Source organism: Macrotis lagotis, chromosome 8, assembly GCF_037893015.1.
Source record: "Macrotis lagotis isolate mMagLag1 chromosome 8, bilby.v1.9.chrom.fasta, whole genome shotgun sequence".
NCBI classification, from domain to species: domain Eukaryota; kingdom Metazoa; phylum Chordata; class Mammalia; order Peramelemorphia; family Peramelidae; genus Macrotis; species Macrotis lagotis.
Window position 1 is genome coordinate 101,144,609 of NC_133665.1, and position 26,463 is coordinate 101,171,071.

At 40.9% G+C, this 26,463-nt stretch overlaps 1 protein-coding gene across 1 annotated transcript in view; it reads left to right on the forward strand.

The window, feature by feature from the left end:
• The window catches only part of LOC141496516 (serine protease 27-like), a 40,469-nt gene that overhangs the window by 4,587 nt on the left and 9,419 nt on the right, over positions 1 to 26,463 (forward strand). The window contains exons 3-7 of the mRNA XM_074199024.1: positions 6,497 to 6,641; positions 9,342 to 9,434; positions 13,174 to 13,325; positions 21,830 to 21,859; positions 24,001 to 24,163. Of these exons, the coding sequence (XP_074055125.1) occupies positions 6,497 to 6,641; positions 9,342 to 9,434; positions 13,174 to 13,325; positions 21,830 to 21,859; positions 24,001 to 24,163 (583 nt within the window). The remainder of the gene's footprint in view (positions 1 to 6,496; positions 6,642 to 9,341; positions 9,435 to 13,173; positions 13,326 to 21,829; positions 21,860 to 24,000; positions 24,164 to 26,463) is intronic.

Consider the following 26,463-nt stretch of genomic DNA (forward strand, 5'->3'; position numbering starts at 1 on the left):
CTCTCCTGCTAGCTCACCTCTACCAGATTATCTCCATCCTTCTTGTTCTACCACCCTCTCAGGCTGATCTCCCCAGCTCCCTTAAACCACTTCTCTCTTGTCTTCCCAAGTCCCACTAGAATCTCCTGTCTTTTCTGCTACTGCCTACCTTAGCATCCTATGCTCCAGTACCCTCCTCCCAGGCCTCCTCCCTTCCTCTCTTCTCATCCCCTCCCAGTTCTCTCCTCTCTTCTGCTCCCCTCTCATCACCCTCCTCCGATTTCCTAGAGCCTCACCTCCTCCTCCTCTTTTTAGCATCCACCTTCTTCCAATCCCAGATCCTTATTTCCTTCCTGTTGTCTCACCTCCTTCAGTTATCTTCCTCCTCCTTGCCATCTGAGCTTCACTGTGCTCCTCATCCCTTTGTGTTATTGCATACTCTCCTCCATCCTTACTCCTTCTCTATCTCACCTCCTTCTTTTATCTTACCCTCCCTACCCTCTATCTCATCCTCTATTTCACTCTTCCTGTCTCAAACCCATTCTCTTACAATCTCACTCCTTTCTCTTACCTTCTTACTGGTTTTTCTCCTGTAATCTCATTCCTCCTGTATTATTCCTCTTTCTATGACCTCATTTTCTCCTTTCTATGATTTCCTGTTATTTTATCCTTCCTTATTATTTCACTATTAACTATCATCTCATAGTCTTGTTTCTTCAATTGGACCTATCTCACTTCTTATCTAGCTCCTTCCTGTGATCCTATCCCTCCTTCAATCTCACCCTCCACCAGTTATCTCATTCCTTTCTCCCTGCCACAAGTGTTTTTTTCTGTCCTTTACTATGTGACTAAATCACACACATAGTAAGTCCCCTTTCTTATTATCTTAATGTTCTTGTTAAAAAAAAAACCTGAATCTTCTTCAGTAGCCTTAGTCATTGGAGGAGGGGGCTGTGAATGGGTCTGCTCTGAAGCTTTTCCAACTTGGAGTTTATCTAAGCTATAGTGTAACCTTAGAGGGCCCCAAATGATATGATCTCCTTGTTGATGAGACATTGAAGAAAACTTTGTGGAAAATCCCCAAATCTATTGGGGAGACACTGGATGTTGTGACTAGAATTCTAGAAAGAAATGACATTCCTGAGAGATTGGACTAGGAAGCAGATTGGGAAAGAAAATAAAGTGGTTATCAAATGTCAAGCAAGAGATATAAGTAGACAACCAGAAATATTCCTCTAATACAGTTTTTCTCTTTCCTCCCTCATCTCCCTAATCCCCTCCCAGCAGTGTCCCATGGAAGAAACTTTCTTCATCGAGGTAAGATGTGTTTCCAATCCAGGCTCTCTCTTTTTAGGGTCTGGGAACCAGGATCCCTGAGATTCCAGAGGTATTAGCCACTGGAACCTAGTAAGCCCCAAATGTGTATATGTGTGTGTGTATATATGCACATGTGTGTCTGTGAGTGCATGCATGCAGGTGTGTGTGTGTGTGTGTGTGTGTGTGTGTGTGTGTATGTGTGTGTGTGTGTGTGTGGCTGGAGTCACTGAAAATTGGAGAAGACAGTGGAATCAGGGAAGGAAATGGAAACTTGGAATCAGAGATGGATGAAGGGGCCAAGATGGCACTGAAGAAGAGACCAAGGTAGAAAAGGTAGGGTAACCACAGAAAAGATGGCAGCTGGATGCCAGAGCCTTGGGATCTATGACAGTGATTGGGCTATAAGCAAACCTGGAAGCATAGACAGAAGGATCTTATATGACAACTATCACCCATTTCTCTTGACAGCTCTCATGGCCTCAGACCTACTCCATTTCTATGGAGCAAAGGGCTTATAACTTGCTTTCCTTACAACTCTCTTAGGAAGGAGAGACAGAGATAGATGTGAAGAGAGAGTAAGCATTATTTATTTTTCCCATTTCAGAGATAAGTAAGCAGAAATGACAGAAGCCCCAGAGTAATTTCCATAATGATTCTATTCAAACTGGGATTTGAACTCAAGTCTGCTAAGTCTTGAGTTTTGTCCATTGTCCCACATTGCCTCTCATTATTGAATATCTCTTTACACACCTTTGGAGGTAGAATGGAGAGAGAATTTTCCTAGTAGAATCCAAATCTGGATTCTAGAATGTGGAGCATGAAGGGACACCTAGCCTAACTTTGAGAGTCAGAAGGTCTTCATTTATGAAATGCCTCCCCATTACTGTCTTTGTTTCACAGTGGGAGGGGACTGTGAAGGAAGATATTTTGTACATTGCAAAGTTACTAGAGGTAAAGGTTATGGGCTGCAAGCAACACGATGGAGAGGATTTCCACATTGAGGGAATCATAAGGAATGAAGAAAATGAGCCTCCAGTATGGAAATCACCCCCTGTGTGAGGAGAACTTCCTCTTTTAAAACAAGGAAAATGGAATCCTCAAGAAGGAAGGTGATTTGCCCAGAGTCAAAAGCAATAAGGATAAGGAGAGCTACCTTGGACAGAGCGCATTAAATTGGGTGAATCGCTTTCCAAGCGCTACCTCTGTCCATCTTCATAATAACCCCGAGAGTCTTGTCCAGGGTCACTTTGCCTGTCAATGTCAGAGGCAGGAGTGTATGATTCCCTAGTTAGTGTCTTTTTTATAAGACTGTCCTCCCAGATGAAGCTACAAAGGCTGAGCACTTGTGCCTCAGTGAAAAGGCATTTAGGGGACTGAAGTCAGAAAAGCCTTGAATTCAAATCCAGACCTTGCTCTGTGACTATGAGCAAGTCATTTCACCTCAGCTTCCAACTTTGAAAAATGGTCATAATTGCAGTGTTATTATCAAATTCACAAGATTCTTGGGAAGAAATTAGTTTATATACCTATAAGAGATATAAAGAAGGGAGTTCATTGTCTTGTGGTAGTCAGACATCTGGGTAAGTCTGAGACTATGAGGGTTGTCAAGAGAAATGGGTAATGATTGTCATGGGAAACAGGATTAGAGACACTGAGATTGAATATTGAGGGCTGAACCTAATCTTGAGCCACACATATAAGAGGTTGGTAGGATCTTGGCCCCTTAGGAACAGGGGTAAAGAGATGCCCATTAAAGGAGGGACTCAGACCTGGACCTAGGACATAGTCAAAGTGGGCTGGGCAAGTGAATTGAGTTCTGGATCCACAGGCTGCTCAATTCCCCTTTCCTAGGACCTACACTGGTCAAAGGCTGGGATGAGGTAAGGCCAACAGGTGGGATTCAATGACCAGATATAGCCAGGGAGGAGGGGAGTAGTGGTAAGGGGACTGGATCTGTACTTGGCTAATCTGAATTCAGACCTTAGCACTATCTCTTATCCAGCAGGGACCAAGAGCACATTTTTCTAAGGCTCATTTCTTCATTCCTTATGATTCCCTCAATGTGGAAATCCTCTCCATCATGTTGCTTGCAGCCCATAACCTTTACATCTAGTAACTTTGCAGTGTACAAAATATCTTCCATCACAGTCCCCTCCCCCTGTGAAACAAAGACAGTATGGGGAGGCATTTCATAGATGAAGAGCTGAGGTTCAAATCCAGACCTTCTAACTCTCAATTCTTTATACCATTTTGAGGAGCAAAAGCATCCTAGGGAGGGGGTGAGGAGTTCATCCTGAGACCACAGGCCTCAGCCTAAAGTGGGGCCTGCTGACATCCCTACCCTTCCATATGTTGTGTCTCTCTCTGCAATGTGTGGGAAACACAGGCTGAAGGGGAGAGTCCTAAGAAATGAGAACATCTGAGAGGGGAAGTGGCCTTGGAAAATGAGCCTCCAGTATGGAAATCACCCCCTGTGTGAAGACAGTCTTATCGACTTCCATTGGGTGCTTACAACCTCTAAGTGCTTCCTGAAGTGAGTCACTGGGCCTAGGTTATTAAGGGAGGGCACTGGGGCTCCCCCTCCACCTTACCCCCACCCCGTTCCAGAGAGGCCAGCCAGAAGGGGTTGAGCAACTGTTGGAGTGTCCACCTAGGACCTGGAGATCCCAGTCTTACCTGTCTACAAGGAAAAATAGAAGATAGAATAAATAACACAATGGAAGTATATTAATTGTTCCTGTCATTCAGAAAGACCAGCCAAGGGAGGAACAGTGCTATATAGAGAGCAACCCATTCTGGGCTGGGAGGCCCTCAATCCTAACTTGGCAGATCTCATCTCTTTTTCAGTGCCTAATAAAAGTCCTGTGGCCTCCAAGAACTTCTGCAATGCTGATGTTCTGCAAAACTTTGTGGTGGCTTTGGGAGAAGTTAAGTCAGGACCCATGCCACCCTGATGTCAACTAGAATAGTAATAGCTCACCACTGTCTGACTTGAATCTTCCTCTGACCCTGTGAGGGATGATGAGAGATAGTTTCTTGTTCACAGAATAGCTGGGAGGCCAGAGTCACTGGATGGAAGAATATACAGGGGATTGGACATGAGCTAAGTTGTAAGAAGACTGGGAATGTGAGGGGAGGCTGGGTTAGGAGGGATTTTGAAGGCCAAACAGACAGAGCATTTTGTATTTGAGCTTGGAGACAAGAGGAAGTCACTGGAGTTTACTGAGCTTGAGTTTGGCATGATCAGACCTGTATTTTAGGAAAATCACTTTGGTAGATGAATGGAGGATATAGAGGTTGACTTGGGATAGGTAGATCACAAGTAGCAGAGGGGATGAGGGCTTGCACTATGGTGCCTATGGCAGTGTCAAGAGAGAGAAGGAATCATTGCTGAGAGGTGGCAGACTTTGGCAATAGTGGGAGGAGGTGAGGAAGAGTCAAAAGGGATATTGAAAAGTCGAGGTTGATGCCTAGGTTGTGAGTTTGGGGAGGAGAATGGTGGCTCCTTAACAGGAGGGGGGATGTTTGGAAGGAGGAGAATTTAGGGTGAAAAGTAATAAACTTCATTTTGGACATATTTTCAGATGTCTGCTGTACATCCAGTTAAAAATGTATGAAAGGCAGTTGGAGATGTGAGACTGGAGGCTAGCAGAGAGGTTGGGGCTGGATAGGTAAATTTGAGAATGTTCATCATGGAGAAGATTTGTGTTTATTTAACTTTGTCTAACTGGAAGGATATATTCATGTTTGGTGGAGGGGCAGGTTTAGGAGAAATAAATTCTATTTTTGGATGATTGGTGGTATGTCTCAGTAGAGATGTTTTTCAGGTCATTGGGCATATGGGAATAGAATTAAAGAATGGAATTAAGTTTGAATATTTAAAAGACCAATGCAGCTGGAGTTAGGTGGTGGTAGTGGTAGAAGGGATGTACCTAAATGATCTGATAACAGTGTCAATATTCAGAAGGTCTTTGACAGCCTCGATCTATGAAATTTATTTAAAAAAAAGATAAATCACCATGTTGGAATTTAAATAATAACAAAATTGTGAAAGAATCAACTTGGAAAACTAAGAATTCTGATCAATTCAATAATCATCCATGACTCCAGGAGATTGACAGACCATTCATGTCTATAGGAAACATGCACAATGGAGTATTTTCCCCATCTCCTGTCAGAGAGATAATGGACTCAAGGTTCAGAATGAGATCTCTATTTTTGGCTAGCCAATCAGGGAATTTATTTTGCCTATGTATATTTGTTACAAGGATTTTGTTTCTTCTTTTTTTGCCTCTTCCACTGGAATGAAAGGGAATATAAACTTTTTTAGTTAAAAAGACACACACACAAATATAAGAAGGTAGAGGACTGCCTAGATAAGTTTGTATGTCAAAGATCTGGGAGTTTTGGTGGACTACTTCCTCAATATAAGTCAACTCTTATGTGGCATCAAGTCAAAAAGCTAACATGATCTTTAGTTAATTATGAGAGATACAATGAAGCAGAAAGTCAAACGTTCTGTTGGACTCTGACCTATTCAGATCCCATCTAGCCAATTCTGTTTAATTTTAGATATCACATGGGCTAACTGGATTGCATCCTGAGAAGGATGACAAGATGGTAGGAGATAGGAGGCTATGTCACATAGAGACTAACTGGGGATAGTTTTCCTGAAGAAAGAAAGATTTAGAAAAAAACATGATGATGATGTCAGAAGGCATGAGGTTAGACCTGGTGTGTTCCACCTTGGTGGGCAGAAGGGAGGGGCAGTAGGTGGAAGATTCAGGGAGTCAGGTGTTGATTCAACCCAAGAAAGAATTCCCCAACATTAGAGGTATCCAAAAATAAGGAGGCCTTCAATGTTCTGTCCATGAGAATTTCAAAGGAGAACTAAATGACCACTTCTTGGAGATGTAACTGAGTATTGGACAAGGTGATGTCTGAAACATCCTCCATCTCAGAGTCTATTGTTTCAACTGTGATTCATTTCCCAAGACTCACAAAGAGTGGGAGGTAATGAGATTTTCCCCTTTTTTTCTACAGGACTAGTGACTTGACTGCCTACCATGTTTTGGTGGGCAGCCACAAGTTGTATGAGATAAGCCCCAAGCTCTCAGTGTTAGAGTGAAGAGGATTTTCAGATATCCAGATTTCCAATAAATTCAACCCTTTGCACATGATATTGCCTTGCTCCTCCTAGAGTGGCCAGTGAAGTTGTCTCCATATGCTGTGTCCATCTGCCTGCTGAGAGCAGGCCTAAATTTTGAAGAGAAGGTCTCTTGTTGGATGATGGGCAGGGAACGAGCTGACCACAAAGATGAGAGGAAAGATTTGTGGACAATGAGGTAAAGTCCTCCAGAGCTTGAGAGCCAGTTTGCTGAAGTTAAAGAATAAGAGACTCTCAAATCTGGGGGTGATGTTGATGGTAAAGAGGCCACAGGGGGCAACCAGGCCAAATGGCACCTTTCTATCCTGCCAACCAGGGGTTCTCCAGGCTCTTCTCATGGATCTCTACTCTTTATATGACAGGAGAGATGGATAGAAAGATGTTAGACAATAAGTGAATAAGTAGATGGATAGATGCATAAACAGATACATAGATAACAGATATGTAGGTAGATGGTAGAAGGATAAGTACATAGATGGATAAATAGATTAGAAGGCAGATAAATGTTAGTAGATAGATGGAGGGCAACTAAGTGGTGCAATGGATGGACTGCTGGACCTAGAATCAGGAAGACCTGGGTTCAAATCAAACCTCAGACACTTCTTCATATGACCCTGAACAAGTCACTTCACACTCTTTGCCTCAGTTTCCTGATCTGTCAAATGATCTGGAGAAGGAGATGGCAAGCCACTTCAATATCTTTGCCAAGAAAATTCTAAATAAGACATGACTGAAATGACTCAACAACAATAAGATAGATTGATGATAGATGAATAGGTAGAAAGATAATAGGTATGCAAGTAGATGGATAAATGCATACAAAGAAAGATAATAGATGGCAGCTAGATAGATGACAGAAGATTAGATAGATAAATGGATGGATAGATGAATGGATGGATAGATGATGGATGGATGGATGATGGATGACAGATAAGTAGGCAAATCAACCAGGTAAGGAGAAGATGACTAGATTTTAGACTTTTACATTGTAGTTGCTTTAAGACTCAAGATACAAACAGAAGTACTTTACTTTGTCCTGGGGCAAGCTGGTCTCAGAGAGGGGAGTAGAAAGGGGAAGCCAGAGAAGGGAACTGGGCTTCTCCTGAGTTAGTATTCCAGAGCAGGGATTGAGGGTGAGGCAGGTCCCTCACCTCCCTCATTCTCCATGAATACAGCCTCCTTCACATGCCCAGGTCCTCTCATTCGTTCATCTTGTTTCACATAATTGGCTGAATACGCCTATCTCTCATCCGATTATGTTTAGGAGGAAGATCATAAATTCTATTTTGGATGATTTGCGGTATGTTTCAGTGGAGATGCCTTTCAGATCATTGGGCATATGGGAATAGAACTAAAGAAGGACATTAGGTTTGAATATGTAAAAGATCAATGCAGCTGGAGTGGGGTTGTAGCAGTGGTAGAAGGGATGTACCTAAAAGACCTGATAACAGAGTCAATATTCAGAAGGTCCATGAAAGCCTTGAACTATTAGGAGAGATCATGTAGGATGAAATTTAGTATTAAAAAGAGGTAAATCATCATCTTGGAGTTTAAATAATAAATAATTTGTCCATCTTGTTTCACATGATTGATTGTATACCCCCTATTTCTCATCCGCTTACATAGAGTCCAGTGAGTAGCCACCAAGAAGGTGGATGGATCCTCTGGGGAACCCTTCCAGGAAGAATGGACAAGATGAGTGGGCATTAAGAGGCTTGATATGTATCCATTGAAGCAATAGTCCAAATGCAACCTTCTATTGTCATATCTCACCATTGTTTTCAAATTGATCTACCTAGGGGATCAGACTAACTTCCTTCGTCAAGATCTTAAGTTCACCCTTTTTATTATCCATACTTTTTGTCTCTGTACAAAAACCCTGCCTGGAAATCAAGAGTCCTGGGTTTGAGTCTTGCCTTTGTCAAAGACAAAGGCTATGCAACCTTGGTTAAATCATTTCCCTTTTTTGGGTCCCTGTTTTGTAAAATAAGGCAGTTAGACAAGGTTTCTTCATCTAAGGTCCAAGCACAAGCAAGTGATCTTGGAGGTCCATGAATTTGAACAAAAAAAATTACATCTTTGGTCTCCTTTGCAATTCTCTGTATTCTATTTTATGCATTTAAAAACTTGATTCTGAGAAGGGATCCAGAGTCTTCCCCAGTCTGCTAAAGGGATCCAGATTGGAAGACTTCATGAACCTGTCCAGCTCTGGAATTGCAAGTCAGACTAACCTGGAAGGCTTCCAGATTTTCAATGCAGGAAGGAAACTAGTTTAGTGGAAAGGAGAGAAAGGGGTAGAAGTCTGTGAAGAGATGAAAATAAGTTAGGAACTACAAGGCTGCAGCTGGTGATCGGGTCTTCAACAAAGCTTGTGCTAAAGACAAGGCTGGGCAACCAGAGCTCCTGGCCCTGAATCAGGAAGGCCTGAGTTCATATTCAGCCTCAGGCACTTATTGACAGTGTGATCTTGGGCAAGGCACTTTACCCTGTTTGCCTCAGTTTCCTCATCTGTGAGATGAGCTGGAGAAGGAAATGACACAAACCACTCTAATATCTTTGTAACCCCTATGGATTCACGGAAAGTCAGATGCAACTGAAAATGACCAATCAGAGCAGAGTGTTAAGTGCTTCTTAGAAATATCTTGGCTATTACATTAAAGTGCTACCAACCATTATGATTATTGTAGTTATTACTCTGGCAGACTTCTTGGGGAGTTGGATTTCATGGGTTGGACAGACAGGACAGGTGGGAGAGGGCCTGGACTCTAAGAACTTTTCTTCCCAACAATGTTATTGATCAAGGCCTCCTTTCTGTGGGAGGTTCAGGTTCCATTTATTAAGAATTCCAAGTGTAATGTCCTCTATAGCTCCTCTATAGCTTGGAGGATTCCAAGCCCAGCACAATGGGATATGAGATCCAGGACACCATGCTGTGTGGGGGTGGGATCAGTAAACCCCAGGGATCTGCATGGTGAGTTCCTTCTGGTTACCCCTCTTCTTGGCTTCTGAGGGCAGAATTCAGAGCCTTCTGTGGTCAGGTCAAAGATTACTCCATCATGGACAGAGGCAACACTGATTTTTTTCTTTTCTACTCTCAATTCCTCAGTGGCCTTTCTCTCTTCTTGGATGTCATTCTTGAGTCATTCTGTCCCATGGAGGGGGTGAGGAATTGCAGTCTACAATCTCAGAATATTAGAACTGGAGGGAACTTTAGGGGTCATCTGGTTCAGGGGTATCAAACTCCAACTGAGTCATGTAGAAGAATCCCTGTGGGCCACATATTGACTTAGAAAAACTGCATCTTAGCTACATCTATGTTCTATTGTATTTTTATTTATTTTGTTAAATGTTTCCCATTTATATTTTAATCTGATTCTGAAACACTTGGGGGATTAAGGAACCCATGTAACCCTGTATTTGACACTGTTGGTCTAGTCTGATCCATGTGTCAATAGGAATCTTTGCTATATCATAGGACATTTCAGAGGCAGGCTTTGCTCAGGAAGGATCCAGTTCAACCTTGACTTTGTAGAGATGAAAAAATAGAACCACCAAAAGGATGACTATGACTAATTCGCTAGTCTGTGATCATACAGGTAGTGAGCTAGATCACGGGCTAGACCAGATTCCAGGTTTCAGATGCCTTTACCTGATCAACATTCCCAAAGAGCTGAGCTCTTACCTAACATAGGCTCTGAATTTTTGCTCCACTGACTGAGAGCTATTGGGAGTCATATTAAAGTCTCCTCTCTGGCCTATAGTTTCTTATTTGAAAAATAAGGATAACAATCCTTGCTCAATCTTCCCCATTTTACTTTGTGAGAACAGTGCTTCATAATGACATAAAGAGTTCATAGGAACTCTTCTTATCCTATCCATTGGATAGAAGCCAGAAGTGGATAATAAAAAAGAAATTCATGTTTTCCCAGATTTAGAGATTCTGAGTCCCTTGCAATGCTACATCCAAGATTTCATGATATGCCACAATTTGTCAGTCATTCCCCAATAAATGGGCACCAATTTTCTTTCCAGTTCTTTACTGCTACTGAAAGTACTGCTAATATTTTCCTATTCTGTCTTTGACCTCCTTAATCAAAGGGTTTTGTACAGCTTAGTGACTAACATATAATTCCCAGTTGTTCTCCAGTAGGGTTAGGCTCACAGCTCCACTGACAATGCAGGGGAGTGAGGTCGCCTGGGTGGTGAATAACTAAGCTGGGATTCAAGCCTGGGCCTGCGGTTTTGAACTCATCATGTCACGCTGCTTCTTGATCAGCTCTGGGTTGACCCATCTGTTGGTCAGTTTTTATTGGAAGATCATTTGAAGACACTGCCTTCTGGAGTTGGACAGCTATTGCTTAGTCCTTGTTGCCAGGCCTTCCTCACATGGTTCAGACAAATGTGGGAAATTCCCCACAGTCAATGGGCCAGTAGTGGAAACTTCTGGCAGCAATGGCTTGACCTGAAGACTATCTGGGAATCTTGACTACTCCCTCAGGACCTCGACTGGAATAAGGTCAACCTGGAGTAGGTTTCTATGGTCCCTGGTCTCTAGCTCGGGGGTTTACATTTAGAGAACGATGCAGACCAGTCTTTCTAATTCAGGAGAATATAAGCTTGGGGCAGTTGCAGTTAGCTTCTGTGTCTCCAGCACCTAGCCTGGCCCTCAGCACCTGAATCAAGACTAGTTGGGTGCAGGAAGGGGGAGGGTTGGAATCTAGGGGCTGGAGGGCTTGGGCAAAGGTCCAGTGAGGCAGAGGGTATGGCTACTGTTTCTAGAATAGATGATTTGTACCCCTCTAACTTTGGGTGAGGCAGGGATTTGGTTCACGTTTACTCCCAAACATGGTTTTCCCTGGAAACAAGAAGCCCCTTGCTCCCAAGTAAGCATCCAGGCTAGCAAAAATAATGAATATAGGACAGGCTTTATTTTACTTTACAAAAACTAAAGGATTTGTACCTAATCTTATAAATAAATTCCCCTTCCTTCTCTGTGAACCTCTGCCTTCCCCAGGGATCTCTTTCAGATACTACCAGATAATGGTACTACCCTTGGGACCCACCCACTTCATTGCTGGGTAGTCCCACAACCCTCACTTCTGGTGGGATCATCAAGAGCTGCCCTGTTGGGCTCTAGGATGATCTTCCACATCATCTTCATGTTGTGAAACTCCTTTTCCCTTGTATCTCTATCTGGCAATGGTTCCCACTTTCCTTCTATATTCTCTTATCAAACACTTCTCCCATGCTCCTGGTATGGACTTCTTATAGTTTCTATATATCAACTTGAAATGTTTTCTCAAGGTCACTTCTGCTCTGGAGGAGCATGTGTAGACATGAAATTCTCCCTCTAGGGACTTTTCTGGATCTTTCTGTCTTCTCTATTCCACAACCTACTTTAAAGGCAGAAGCTGGGAACTCAATTAGCTCAGATGTATGATCTAGTGACAAAAGTCAATTTGTATTAGGGGAAAGAAGTCTTGTTCTCTGAGTCAATGAGGTCTGGGGAACAAAAGATAATCCTGTGTACAGAATTCACATATTGCCAAGAAGAAACAAAAAGGGGAGAACTTACCCAGTCTCCTGTTGGGATAGCTACACATTCCTGATACAATCTGCCTACAGTTAAATATTTTGTTTGAAGTAGATAACAAGGGGTGATATAAGAGAATGGAGGTGAGGCAGATATTGGGGAGGAGGTGTGAGATTACAAGAAATCTCACCTCCTCCCCAATATCATCATCATCATCATCATCAGCATCAGCAGCAGCAGCAGCAGCAGCAGCAGCAGCAGCAGCAGCAGCAGCAGCAGCGGGAAGGTGGGCAGGAGCCCCAGGGCCCCAGGGTCTCAGGAGCAGAAAGGCTCAGAGATGAACCAGTCCCCATGGCCTGTGTGGTGCCTTGTCTCTGCTGGCAGCACCTGTGTTTTGTGGTAACTGACTGGGGGCAGGATCCTTCTAGAGAGTGCCTCCTATTCCTGGGACTGGCATAACCTAAGGGGAGCAGAATCTTGATAGTGACTGAAAATCCTATTAGGGTGCCTTTGGTGCACATTGACCTGTAGACCCAGATTTTGACTAGATAGAAAGTGAATAAGGAAGAGACAAAGATACAAGTATCCTCAAATCTAGGAATGCCTCTAAAGTCAGACTAGGGGGTCCTGGGTGGTCTTATCAGAGTCTACCTGATGTCCTTATTGGAGCACAAAGATGGCTGGAGGGCAGGGGTTACAATTTGCTGTTGGCTCAAGCTTCCCTGAGGGGAGAGGGATGTGGTTTCTCAGAACAAGGACTCTCCAAGGTCAGCAGACACTGTCTCCTCTCAGGCTACGGGGGTCTTCTTGTATTAGGGGCCTCCCAGGAGCCCCCTGAGAGTTTATAGGACCCAGAATAAGGAGCTGGGATGGACTTTAGAGGTCAGCACTTTCATTAGTAATTAAAGTACCTGAGGACATGTAGATCTAAACTATAAACTCAAAACTGCTTTTTCTGACTTCAAATTCAATAAACTTTCTACTGAATCACGATGTTTTCCTTCAGACATCATGGCCCTTGCAAACCAACTCCCTGAAGGCAGTTTGGAGGCCTGGGAGGAATGAATGGTCTGAACAAGGATTAGCCACTGGGAAATACTGGTCCTGTAGGGGAAGAGGGCTGAGGATAGAGGGGTGCGTGATGTGATTAACTTGTGCTCCCCTTGGACTATGCCAGGCCCAGACATAGGGGGCACTCTCTAGAAGCATTCTGCTCCCACTGCCCCACCCCCACAAAGTCAGTTACCACAAAACACAAGCGCTGCCAGGGGACACAGGGCCTGGACATGGGGCTCCTACCCACCTTCCTACTGCTGCTGCTGACCCCCAGTGAGGTTTCCTGTGATCTCACCCCCTCCCCATCAACCTCATCTCCTCTCTCTTATCTCACTTCCTCTCGGTTATCTCTTACCTCTTTCCAGTTATCTATCTCCCCTCTTCCCAGTTATCTATCTCAGCTTTTCCTAGTTATTTTTCTCACTTCCTCCCAGTTATCTATCTTACCTTCTTCCTTCCATCTCACCTCCTTCCTGTTATCTGTCTCACCTCCTCCCAATTATCTCACCTCCTCATTATCTATATCCTCTATTCCCAGTTATCTATCTCACCTTCTTCCTTCTATCTCACCTCCTTCCTGTTATGTCTCACCTTCTCCCAATTATCTCACCTCCTCATTATCTATATCCTCTATTCCCAGTTATCTATATCACCTTCTTCCTGCTCTCACCTCTTTCCTGTTCTCTTTTACCTCCTCCCAGTTTTCTATATCCCGTCTTCCCGATTATCTATCTCATCTTTTCCTAGTTATCAATCTCACCTCCTCCTCCCAGTTATCTCACCCCTCCTGTTATTTCATCTCCTTCCAGTTATTTCACCTCCCCCTTGTTTTCTATCTCACCTCTTTTCAGTTATCTATCTCACCTCCTTCCATTTGCCTCACCTTCTCCCAATGATGTTATCCTTTATCTGACCTCTATTATTGCAATCTCTTCCTTTCTTTATTTCTTCTCTATTTCACTCCATGTTGTCTCAAGCCCCCTGTTTCACCCAACTCCTCCATTGTTATGAGCATTGCTTCTTCATTTCACTTTCCTGTGATCAAGGACCCCTTCTTCTGCATTCTCCCTCTCTGTTTTCTCATTCTCTCCTTCCTCCTTATCCCACTCCCTGTTAACATGCCTCCTGCCCATTATTTCGCTCATTTTATCTCACAGTCTTCTGTCATACATCCCTTTTCTCTCAGTTTCTCCTCTTCCAGTTATTTAACTCTTCTGTTATACAAGTTTACTTGTTAGCATACCCTACCAACTAAATGACTGTTCTGATCTCCCTCTATTTCTTTTTTCTCACATCTATTGTCTCTCTCTTCCTTATTATAAAATTCTCTGCATTAGTTCAATCCTCCTGGTTTTCTGATGCCTCCCTAACATCTCCTCCATGATGTCCTCTTTGTGGTCTCACTTTACTCTCTTCTGCCTCTTGTTAGCTCAACCTTCCTTTCATCTCACCTCTTCCATCTTTGTTATCTCACTTTTATCTCATCACTTGACCAGGATGTCACCCTCTTTTTATGTCATCATTTCTCTTTGATTTTACTCCTTCCAAGTCGTCTTCCCCTACTCTTCCATTTTCAGTTATTTCATCTGTTCCCTGTTGTCTCAATTCCCTCATTTTTCACCTCCACAATTATTTCTCTCTTCCTATTTCACTTCTTCCCCTCTTCATCACCCTTCTTATCTGATCCCCACTATTATCTGATGACTTTTCTGCCATCTCACAAGTATTATTTTCTCATCCCTCCTTGTTCTTATTTTGTTCTTGTTCTGTATAGTGCATCCGCCTCCTGTTTCACTGGCCTTTTATTTTCCTTTTATATTCTCCCCTATCTCAATTCCTCTCCTTTTATCTCAATTTCATTCTATGGCTCACATAACATCTTCTTCCTAGCCCTTTCATCTCGCCTATTCTGTTCTGCACTATTATTTCCGGGACAATTAGCTCACCTGTTGTCTGTCATTTCACTCCTTCCTAGAAGTCTTATCCCTTTCTTATCTCACTTCCCCCTTTTTTTCCTATCTAATTATACTCTGTTATCATCTCACATCTATTATCTCAACTCTTTCCAATAATATCAACTTCTTCTATCTCAATTCTTCTTGGTCCTCCTCTAGTTACTTCCCTCCTACTATTCTCTTAATTCTCCCTATTCTGTGTCTGTTATCTCCCCTTCTTTCTCCCTTCATTCATATCTCTCCTTTCCTATTATTTCATTCTTTCTAGTTATCCCAATTATATAACCCCTTCTTAATAATATTATCTCTTTCTGTTATTCAGTATTGTTCAACTATTTGTGACCCCAATAGGGAATTTTTTGGCAAAGATACTGTGGTTTACCATTTCCTTCTCTAATTTTACAGAGGAGGAAAGGAAACAGGGTTAAATGACTTGCCCAGAATCATACAGTTAGTCAGGATCTGAGGCTGGATTTGAATTCAGGTTTTCCTGACTCCAGACTCAAGTCTCTATCCACGAACTACCTAACTGCCCATTCTTCCCAATTATCCCTATTATCTAACTCCCTTTTAATTTTGTCATATCTCTCTGTTATCTCATCCCTAATCTTATCTCTTTCTTTTTTATCACATCTTCACTGTTATCTCTTCTCCCCCATATCAAATTGATTTTCCTAGTGAATAGTTAGGCTGAACTTTTAAAAGTGATTGATTAGACATTTTCTGAAGGAGCTTCTACACTTGGTTCAATCAATACTATCTCATCCATAAAAGGGAGACTGAAAGACTTTGCTCTTCCTTCAGACTCTGAACTGTACATGCTCCATGATGGTGACAAGCAATTGTGAAGAGATTACTTATTTGAAGAGAGAAGTTCAATCACAAGCCTTATTTTAAAGAGGTAGGAGGAGTGGGGGGTAAAGAAGTGGAGTCAGCAGGAATAGACAATTCTTTTCAAGAATCTAGCAGTAAAGGGAAGAGGAAATTAAGCTGAGGAAATGGCAGGGTCAAGTGAAGACTTTTCAAAGATGAAGGAGATTTAGGTATGCTTTAGGTTGAACAGAAGGAACATACACAGAGGATATGAAGATGAAATAGAAAAAAAAGAAACAGTGAGAGGGAATTATTGAAGGAGAAAGGGTAGGAATGAGATGGGAGAGAATTTAAGAACACAGATTAGAGAGTTGTCCTTGGGAAGCAGAGTGGGAATGTCATTCTTTGAGATTGTAGTAAAGTAGGAGAGTGGGTGAATGCTTAGAGAAGAATGAGGGCAATTCAGGGAGCTTGAAGAAAGAAGAGTTAAGCACTGGGGGCATCTTGCCTAAAGGAAGGACCACTTGAGATTAGGTAACTTGAGTATGTAGAACAGCCAGGCACTCTTTCTTGACTTTCTCTAACAGATTGGAGAAGACAGATGGTGAACTGAAGACTGCTAAGGTGTTAACAGTAACAAGAGGAGAAGGGACTCACAGTGGGCGGTTGGTAGATAACTGAACAGAGTGACTGTAGAGAGGGAAGAAAGGGAGAACAATGAAGTCAGGGAGAAAAAGGATGGCCCCAAAGAGCAGAGAGAGATAGAGTGAATAGAGGTGAGAGAGGGGGGAGAGAGAGAGAGAGAGAGAGAGAGAGAGAGAGAGAGAGAGAGAGAGAGAGAGAAGAGAGAATCAGAGACAGAAAAACACAGAGGAAAGAGAGAGAGAGAGAGAAAGAAAAAGGAGAAGAGAAAAAAGAGGAGAGGAGAGGAGAGGAGAGGAGAGGAGAGAAGAGAAGAGAAGAGAAGAGAAGAGAAGAGAAGAGAAGAGAAGAGAAGAGAAGAGAAGAGAAGAGAAGAGAAGAGAAGAGAAGAGAAGAGGAGGGGAGGGGAGGGGAGGGGAGGGGAAGGAGAAGACATATAGAAAGGGAGACAGAGGAAAAAAGAGACAGAGGAAAAAGAGGAAAAGGGGACAAATGGGAGGAATAGGAGTGGGAGAGACAGATGAATGGATAGGGGATTATAATCAGAAGGAGGAATTTCAGAGTATGAGATTAAGAAGGTGAGTCAAGATAAGATATAATGTCTGACCAGACTCTTTTACAAGAGTATAATGAAGATAAAAGTCATAGAAATTGAGGAATTGGAAGTATTGGGAAACTTCTTATCCCTTCTTCTATAATCTCATTGTTTCCTATTATTTTACTTCATCTTCTCCCATCCTTTTTCATATTGCTTCCCTTTCATTGTCAGATATCCCATCATATTACCCACTTCCTGCTATCACATCTCTCCCCTTTTATCTCAAACATTCCTATTATTTCACCCCATGATCTAGTTCTTTTCCAGTTATTTCAGATGATCCTATCCTTTCTAATCTTACTCTTCTCTCATTCCTCCTTTTCTTTCAGTGCTGCTGCTATTCTCTTACCCCCTTCCAGCTAATTTATCAGTCTTCATTACCTTCCATTCATTCATTCTCTTCTATTCCCAGATTATCTTTCCTCTTGATCTTTTACAGTCTTCTCTCATAATATCTCATCTCTTCCCCCCCTTCATCATTTTCTCTCCTTGTTATTTTTCTTAATATATGACACTGAGTATCTTAAAAAGAAGAGCCCTAGACATGGGAATGGAAAAGAAAGGTGGGATAATTAGAGATTTATGGAAAGGATGATCCATAAGATCTGGGGCAAATGGCTAGTCTTGGAAGACAAAGACTTTTTTTTTTAGGTTTTTGCAAGGCAAATGGGGTTAAGTGGCTTGCCCAAGGTCACACAGCCAGGTAATTTTTAAGTGTCTTGAGACTGGATTTGAACCCAGGTACTCCTGACTCCAAGGCCGGTGCTTTATCCACTACACCACCTAGCCACCCCCAGAAGACAAAGACTTTGTGGAAACTTTAAATGCCTCAAATGTACCCAGAGCCATAATTAGAAATTTTGATAAGTGGGGCAAATTTATTGAGAAGTGAGGTAGGGAGGGAAGATAGAGATGCCCCAGTTGCTGTTAGAAGCCAGGCTATAACAGTGCCATCATTGCTGATACCAGTGCTGCCCCTTGCAAAAGGCCCCCATCCCAGAGGCAGCAAGTAGATTCTAGTCTTGCCCTGAAGGGGCTAGGTTAGGCTAGATGGCATGGTTCAGGATGGGCAGACCTCCACCTCCATATTGGCAACCTAGTTCAAAATCAAGGGGCAGCTAGGTGGTGCTTTGGGTAGAGCACTGACCCTGGAGTTGAGAAGACCTAAGTTTGAAACCAGTCATACTAGCTATGTGACCCTGAGCAAATCACTTAACTTTATTTCCTCAGTTTCCTCATTTGGAAAAGGAAATGGCAAACCTCTTTGGTATCTCTACCAAGAAAACCCAAATGGGGTCACTCAGACACAACTAAACAATAACTCAACAGCAACAAGCAAAATCCCAGTTATTCTATGCTATTTTTCTGCAAATTATAAGAAAAGTCTTTTTTTGGGGGGGTGGGCTGGGGACAGTAGTGTTGGGAAAGGGAACAAATATTTACTAAGTACCTATTATGTGGCAGGAGCTTTACAAATATTATTTCATTTGATCTTTACAATAACCCTTCCAAGTATGTGGTATTATGATCATTATTTTATAGTTGAGGAAATTGAGGCAGATGGAGGTCAAGTGACTTATCTAAGATCACACAGCTAGTAGGTGTCTTAAGGAACTCAGATCTTCCTGACTCCCTGACCCAGTGGTTTATGCATATCACCACTTGGTAGCCAGAGATACTGGCCATAGGACTCCAGTGAAGCAGCAAGGCAGTGATCCTGAATTATAAAATCTGGAATAGAAATGAGACAGACAGTTTAAAATTATACAAAGGTCTCTGACAGGTTTATCTGTTGGGACAGCTGGATATGTATGTATTGGGACTTTGGGCCTTACCTACTATGCTATAACGTTTTTTAAAGTTCCTTTCCTCTTCCAAAAAAAAAAATTCAACAAATGTTCAATATTGTGGCAACATTTTAAAAATTACTTTTTCAAAAATTTTGTCAACTTCCTTCTTCCACCCCACAAATGGAAAACAGCTTTGCTCTGTTATTTTTTTAATTGTCTTTTTTTCTTTCACATTTTCATTTCCATTCTCCATGCCCCATGATAGGGGAGGCTGAGTTTCTGTAGGCTGTATTAGTAGAGCACAAGTTTCCACCAAACTGGAAAGTTTCCGAGTATAAGACTGGGAATGGATTGCATGTTGGTGGTCAGAGGCCTAGCTTGGCTCAGCATGGAGAGGCTCAGGGCTGGGATTCTTGACTACCTGGGACTCAGGAAGAGCTATCTCCTGGATGAAAAAGGAAAGACCAGATGATGATGATGAAACCTCAGATTTCTGAAGTGTTGAAGTCAGCGACTTAGAATTGGAGACTAAAGTTGTGTGTGGGAAGTTCCTATTTTTATTTTTAGGACATATCCAGGACTTATAAAGTTATGAAAGAAAGCCTGCATTCAATCAATCAACATTTATTAAGGGCACACTGTGCTAAGCCCTGGGGATAAAAAGAAAGGCAAAAACATAATCGTTGCCCACTGGGAAGTATTCAAAAATATAAATGTTATTTTGATTATAAATTGGATAAAGCAAATAGAGCACAAATAAAAACAAAGGAAAGGAATTTGAGATGTGATGATCATTAAATGACATTATAAAAGAATCTTGAAAAAGTTTCCTGCCATCTCAAAACATCAGATTAATTGAATTATAAAAACAAAGGAAAGAAATTTGAGATTTGGTGGCCACTAAATGATATGATAAATAGTACATGAAAAAAAATCTCCTACACCTCAAAACTTGAGATTAATTGAATTAATTGAATAGAACTGGAAAGGACTCAAGAGATCATTTGGTTCAACCTGTAACTGAATAGTAGTAATCCTCTCATTAACATTCTGAGGTAGTGGTCACCAGACTTTGCTTGAATACTTAGGGGGTGCTAACTATGTTTAGAGATAGCCAAGTCCAGAGTTGGAGAATTCGCATAGTTAAGGAATATTTTTCTTATACCCAGAAGAAAGTTATCATTTTTTCATATTAATTGTATCAAAAATGAATTTCCACTGGAATATGAATGGAATGATTTGTGGGAAATGAGCAGATTTAGCAATAAAGTCAGGATGCAGAGACTAAAGTGGCTAAAGATTTCAGTAAATGATGCATTTGCTCTCTGGGGTAAATCCCTCTCATCTCAGAGACTGGTGAAAAGGTGATGGATATGGTTTCTACTAAATATAAGATTTGAAACCGTAACCATGTAGGAAGATATGCTTTGCTCCTGCTAACCTTGAAGACCCTAGGAATTCATCTACATATTTAGCATTATTAAGTTCTCCAATAAACGAAACATCAAACCCCACCAATGGATATTTATAGATGCTTCTCTCTGCCTAGTTATGCAATAAAGGGGAAAGCATGGCCAATTAGGAACCAGAAAGAAGTCTGGGTTCAAAAATCTAGTTCTGAGATTTATTATCTGTGAGACCTTGGGTAAATCACTCAATTTCACTGGGAGGGCTTCAGTTTTCTCTCTGTACTGATGAGTTTGGACTGAATTACTTCTAAAATACCTCCTATCTCTAAATCTACATTATGATCCCTATTGCCCCCAGGCACTAGCCTTTGGGGACATAAACTATGATCCTAGGAAGCATATGTCAAGGTCTCTGCTACCTTATTCAGTTCAGCAACAATAAAATACATTTATTCAACTCCTGTTAAGTATAGAAGCTAGGAGGTGTAGTGAAGAGAGTACTGGCCCTGGAGACAGGAGGACCTGAATTCAAATCCAGCCTCAGACACTTACTAGTCTTGTGGCTCTGGGCAAATCACTTAATCCTATTTGCCTCAGTTTCCTCATCTGCAATATGAGCTGGAGAAGAAAATGGCAAACCACTTCAGTATCTTTGCAAGGAAAATCTAAAATAGGGTCATGAAGAGTCAGATATGACTAAAATGACTGAACAAATATTAAGTATGGAAGACTCTTCTGGGAAAGAGGAAAGGTTATGGTTATAAAGATCTTCTCCCTTCCCTTATGGAGTCCAATATAGAGAAGGGTTATTGATAAGGGTATTTCATGATATAATAGGAAGAGTGCTGGATTTGAAGTCAGAATTTCTTGATTCAATTTTGGACTCTGCTGCATATGTTTGGGCAAGTTACTTTACCTCTCAGATTCAGTTTCCTCATGTGTCAAATAAGGAGGTTGGACTTAATGGCTCCCTTCTAGCTTTAAACCTATGCCCTTGTGACTCTTCCTTACCTGAGGTTTCTCATCCTGTATGGTCAAAGGAAATTCAGAGTTAGGTTGTTAGTCTGGACTAACTAGTGGCTGGACATAGTCTATACTAAAGTTCTTTCCAGCTTGGGAGACTCGACCAGAGTCTGTGCTCCATTAGGGTCAATGCTGTGATGAGGTATGGAAAAAAGAAGACTCAGTCAATCATCAATAAGCATTTATTGATGCTTATTATATATGTTGGACACTGGACTAGGTGATGAGGATCCAAAGAAAAAATTAAATAACCTCTGCCTTCAAAGAGCTTATATTCTATTAGAAGACATAAGTATGATTGGGGAAAGCAATGTTGAGATTTTTTGAGACCACTAAGAGAAAATAGTGATAGCTGGGGGGAGGTGGGCCAGGAGATGGGTTGGAGGGGAGAGGAGGAAACTTGGTGGTGGGAATAGTAGATGAATTAGGATCTGGATTTGTTAATCAGACTAATGCCAAGAAAAACCAGACAGCCTTATGGGCAACTGGAAATGCCTCCTCTCATCTAACATTTTTTTATCCCTTCTTTTCCTGAATATTATGTCAGCGGGATCCTGTGGTAGTGATCTTGATAAAGGTAAGACTCATCTCTCTTTTAGGATCTGAGACCAGGATAGATGAGAATTCAGTGAAGGACTGGGATTGTGTGTATGTCTTTGTGTGTGTGTGTGTGTGTGTGTGTGTGTGTGTGTGTGTGTGTGAGAGAGAGAGAGAGAGAGAGAGAGAGAGAGAGAGAGAGAGAGAAAGAGAGAGAGAATAAATAAATGTTTCAGGTAAGAGAAAATAATATAATCAGTGAAGGAAATGAAAATCTGAGATCAGAGATGGAAGAAACCAAGATAGTACTGCAGAAAGCAGGGCAGAAGCAGTAGGGCTTGAGGATATCCAGGAAAGTGAACCAAGACATGGGCACACATATTAGAATCATAAATTTTCCAGAAAATCATTTCCATCAACCAGAAAGGTTAACCATAATGATCATAGCTGTTATAAAAACAATAGCAACAGCTTTAATTGATGCCTTTTGTTTTTACATCTCCTTGGTTTCTCAATATACCCTCTCCCCCTCTACATTTCTTATAATGATGAATTTTAAAAATTAAAAAAAGTTCAGTAAAACTAGGCAACATTTAACCAATTACGACATTATACATACCGTTCCATATCCATAACTCCCTATAGTGGGCATAGTGGACAAGAATCAAAAGGTCTGGGCTCAAATCCTAAATCTAATCTTCACTATGTGATAAATGGCAAGACACTGAACCTTTCAGTGGGGATAATAAACAACTTATCCTTTCCTGCACAGGGATGTTGTGAGAATAGAATTTTGTAAGCAGAAACACCAGAGGAAAGGAGTAGGTAGGGAGCTGCTTTCTCATGTTTTTTCTTTGGAGTCAAGCTTGGTCAGTATCATTTCAAAATGCATGCGTTTTATTTTTATTGTTGTTGTTGTTCTTCTTTCTATGTAGGTTGTAATATCTGTGTACATGATTTCCTTGGGCCTGCTGATTTCATTTTGCCTCAGTTCATAGATGGCTTCATGTGTTTCTCTATAGTCTTCATTCCTTGTTTCTTAAAGTATAGCTTATAGTATTTCATCCTCTTCATGAACAAGGATTTATTTAGTCATTCCCCAATTGATGGGGATCACTATTAAAATAATTCTGACTAACTCCTTTCCTCTGGTGTTTCAGGCTTACAAAATTCTATCTTCACAACATCCCTGTGCAGGAAAGGATAAGTTGTTTATTATCCCCACTGAAAGGCTAAGTGTCTTGCCTTTTTTCCCATAGTGAAGGTTAGATATAGGATTTGAGCCCAGACCTTTTGATTCTTGTCCACTATGCACCACTTGCATGTCTTAAGTGGCATCTTTCTTTGTTCAGGCTTTAGAGAAGTTTTGGAGAAACCTTAGTATAGGATTTACATTTGGTTCATATCTTCACTTTTTCTCTTCTATTTCCAGAAGCTATAGGTGCCTTACCATGAGAATCCACTATTTCTTAAATAGTTATACTTTCATGGATCCATGACCTCTTCCATATGTATTCTCCTTCCTATGAAGCAAATTGCTATCTATATATAATTCACATTTCTAAAGCATGGCACAATTTGCAAAGCATTTTTCCTCCCAGACTTACGAAATAGGTGATGCAAGTATCATTAATCTCATTTATAGAGGAAATTGAGAGCATTTTTCCTGCTTAAACTTATGAAATAAGTGGTACAAGTTTTATTTTTATATTTTATTTATTTTGTTAAATATTGCTCAATCGTATGAAAACATAGCATCCATTTTTTTGAAAATTTTGAGTTCCAAATTTTCTCCCTCTCTCCTGCCCCTGCCACACCCATTGAAAAGGCAAGCAATTCAATATTAATTATACAAAACAAATTTCCATATTAGCCATGCTGGTGCAAATATTAGTAATCCCATTTATAGAAGAGGAAATTGAGTGTCAGAGAGGTAAACCTGATGGGAATTTAAACCCAGATCTTAAATCCAATTCTTTCTCCATACTCATTTTGGGACCAAGGGTGTGTGTTGAATTTGGAGGGGTTCCCTGAAGTCACACCATAGAAACAGTCAATTCTGCCCTTGACAAAAAGAACTTTGGTTCATTCCTATCTTGTATTAAGGCCTGCATAAGGGCTTCAACCTATTGGTAGAATTAGGCTTCCCTAATTTCTTCCCTCCTGTTGTTCTTTCCACAGTGTGTGGGAAGCCCAAGTTGTCTGGGAAAATTATGGGGGGCCAGTCTGCTCCTGAGGGAAAGTGGCCTTGGCAAGTCAGCCTGTGGTACAGAAGAAGATTCATTTGTGGGGGGTCCCTCATTGACTCTCAGTGGGTACTCACAGCAGCCCACTGTTTCCTAAAGTGAGTGACTATTTTGGGGAAAAAAGTTGGACTCTAGCTTGGGGTGGGACAGAATATCATGGCCTTGTTGAGACAGTTTCTTGGCTTTCCTGGAAAAATCATGAGAAGTTTGTCCATTGTCTTGGCTTAGGTTATTGCCAGCAGGTGAGTAGGTCATTGTGGTCTGGCAGCTGTAGGTGTGGATAAGTGGGACCTAAATATCCTGGTGTGTTACTGATTTGCAAGGAAAAACAAAAAGTGACATTTTGAACATCAACCTCCCTCTCTGCCCTCCCCCCCCACAACCTCATTCCTTCCTTGCTCTGGAAATAATGATCAAATAATTACTACCCAAGCTACAGAAAAGGAATTGACCATCCACTACCCAAGTCTCCACTCACAACCCCAGTGATTCAGACCTTGGCTATGCCTCGAAACATTATCTCCACATTTTAAGTTCCTTACCTCTCTTGCAGAATTGGACTATATTGGACTATGTTGAATATTGGACTATACATGTTTATGCTGATATTTGTTTGGTTGTTGTTGTTTAATGGAAGAGGTGGGAGGACAATGAGACAGAGTATCAATGCATAAAAAATAAATAAATGCTTCCTTAAAAAATACCGCCACCACCATCTCCTCCAACCCAAATAACACTGTGTCATTAAAAAGACCAAGCTTGGTCCTGAAGAAGAGGTGAAAAAATGTATCTCCTGTCAAGTTTTCTTCTTTGTTGAGATGGGGGATTATCAATGTGGAACACTGTGTATACTGTCTGTCTTGGTTGATGTGTTGGCTAGTTTTGCTAATTTGCCTTTCTTTATTATTTTGTGTTACATGGCATAACTCTAGGAAGGAGAATAGAGGAGGGATATATAAAGAAATCAAAGACATGTAAAAATACAGATTATTGATTTTTAAAAAATATAAATCCTATGTTTTAATATGAGAGAGCCTTCAACATTTAGACCAATGAGCTTTACTTTAATTTCTGGAAAATTCTAGACATATTATATTAAAGGGTTCATTTGTGAACATTTTGAGGTGAAGACTATGATCACTAAGAGCCTGCATAAATACTTCAAGAATTAGTCATACTCCACATGCACAAAAATATTTATAGCAGCTCTTTTCGTTGAGGCAATGAATTGTAAATTGATGGAATGCTCATCAACTGGGGAATGGTTGAATAAGTTGTGGTATATGAATATAATGGAATACCACTGTTCTATTAAAAAATAATGAGCAGGCAGATTTTAAAAAAACTGATAAGACTAACTTGAACTGATGCTGAGGGAGGTGAGCAGAATCAGGAGAACATTATATACATGTAGCCACATAGTACATAAGTGGTGCAAGTTTTATTTTTATATTTTATTTATTTTGTTAAATATTGCTCAATCGTATGAAAACATAGCATCCATTTTTTTGAAAATTTTGAGTTCCAAATTTTCTCGCTCTCTCCTGCCCCTGCCACACCCATTGAAAAGGCAAGCAATTCAATATTAGTTATACAAAACAAATTTCCATATTAGCCATGCTGGTGCAAATATTAGTAATCCCATTTATAGAAGAGGAAATTGAGTGTCAGAGAGGTAAACCTGATAGGAATTTAAACCCAGGTCTTAAATCCAATTCTTTTTCCATACTCCATTCCTGCATCAAGAGGAAGAGCTATGGCATCTGAATATGGATAGAAGCATACTACTTTCACTTTTGTTGTCATTTTTTTCTTGTGGTTTTCCCCTTTTGTTCTGATTCTTCTTTTACAATATGACTAATGAGGAAATATGTTTAACATGATTGTACATGTATAAGCTATATCAGCTTGCTTTCCATCTTAGGGAGGGAGAAGGGAAAAGAGATAGGAGAAAATCTTGCAAAATGAATGTTGAAACTATCTTCACATGTAATTGGAAAAAAAATACTAAGTAAAAAAAAATTACACCATTCTAATCTAGAGGCACAATGGCCAATATACTAACTTTGCAAAACTCAGAGACATAACTTTATTCCTTAGACAAGATAACCAGAATCCAAAAAGATTTTAACAGACTAGAAATATGGGCTAACTCTCATGAAGTGAAATTAATTTGGACAAGGGAGAGATACTGGGGATAGTTATGATAGTATAAAGAAAATCCAAAATACATCAGTAATTTTGTTAAAAGATGAAATTGATTGAAGATAAATGTACAGTTGTGATAATGTTTTTCATGACTACACATTTTAAACCTATATCAGATAGCTTGCTTTCTCAATGAGGGGGAATGGAGTGGGAGGAAGGAAGAGAATTTGGAACTCAGGATTTTAGAAGT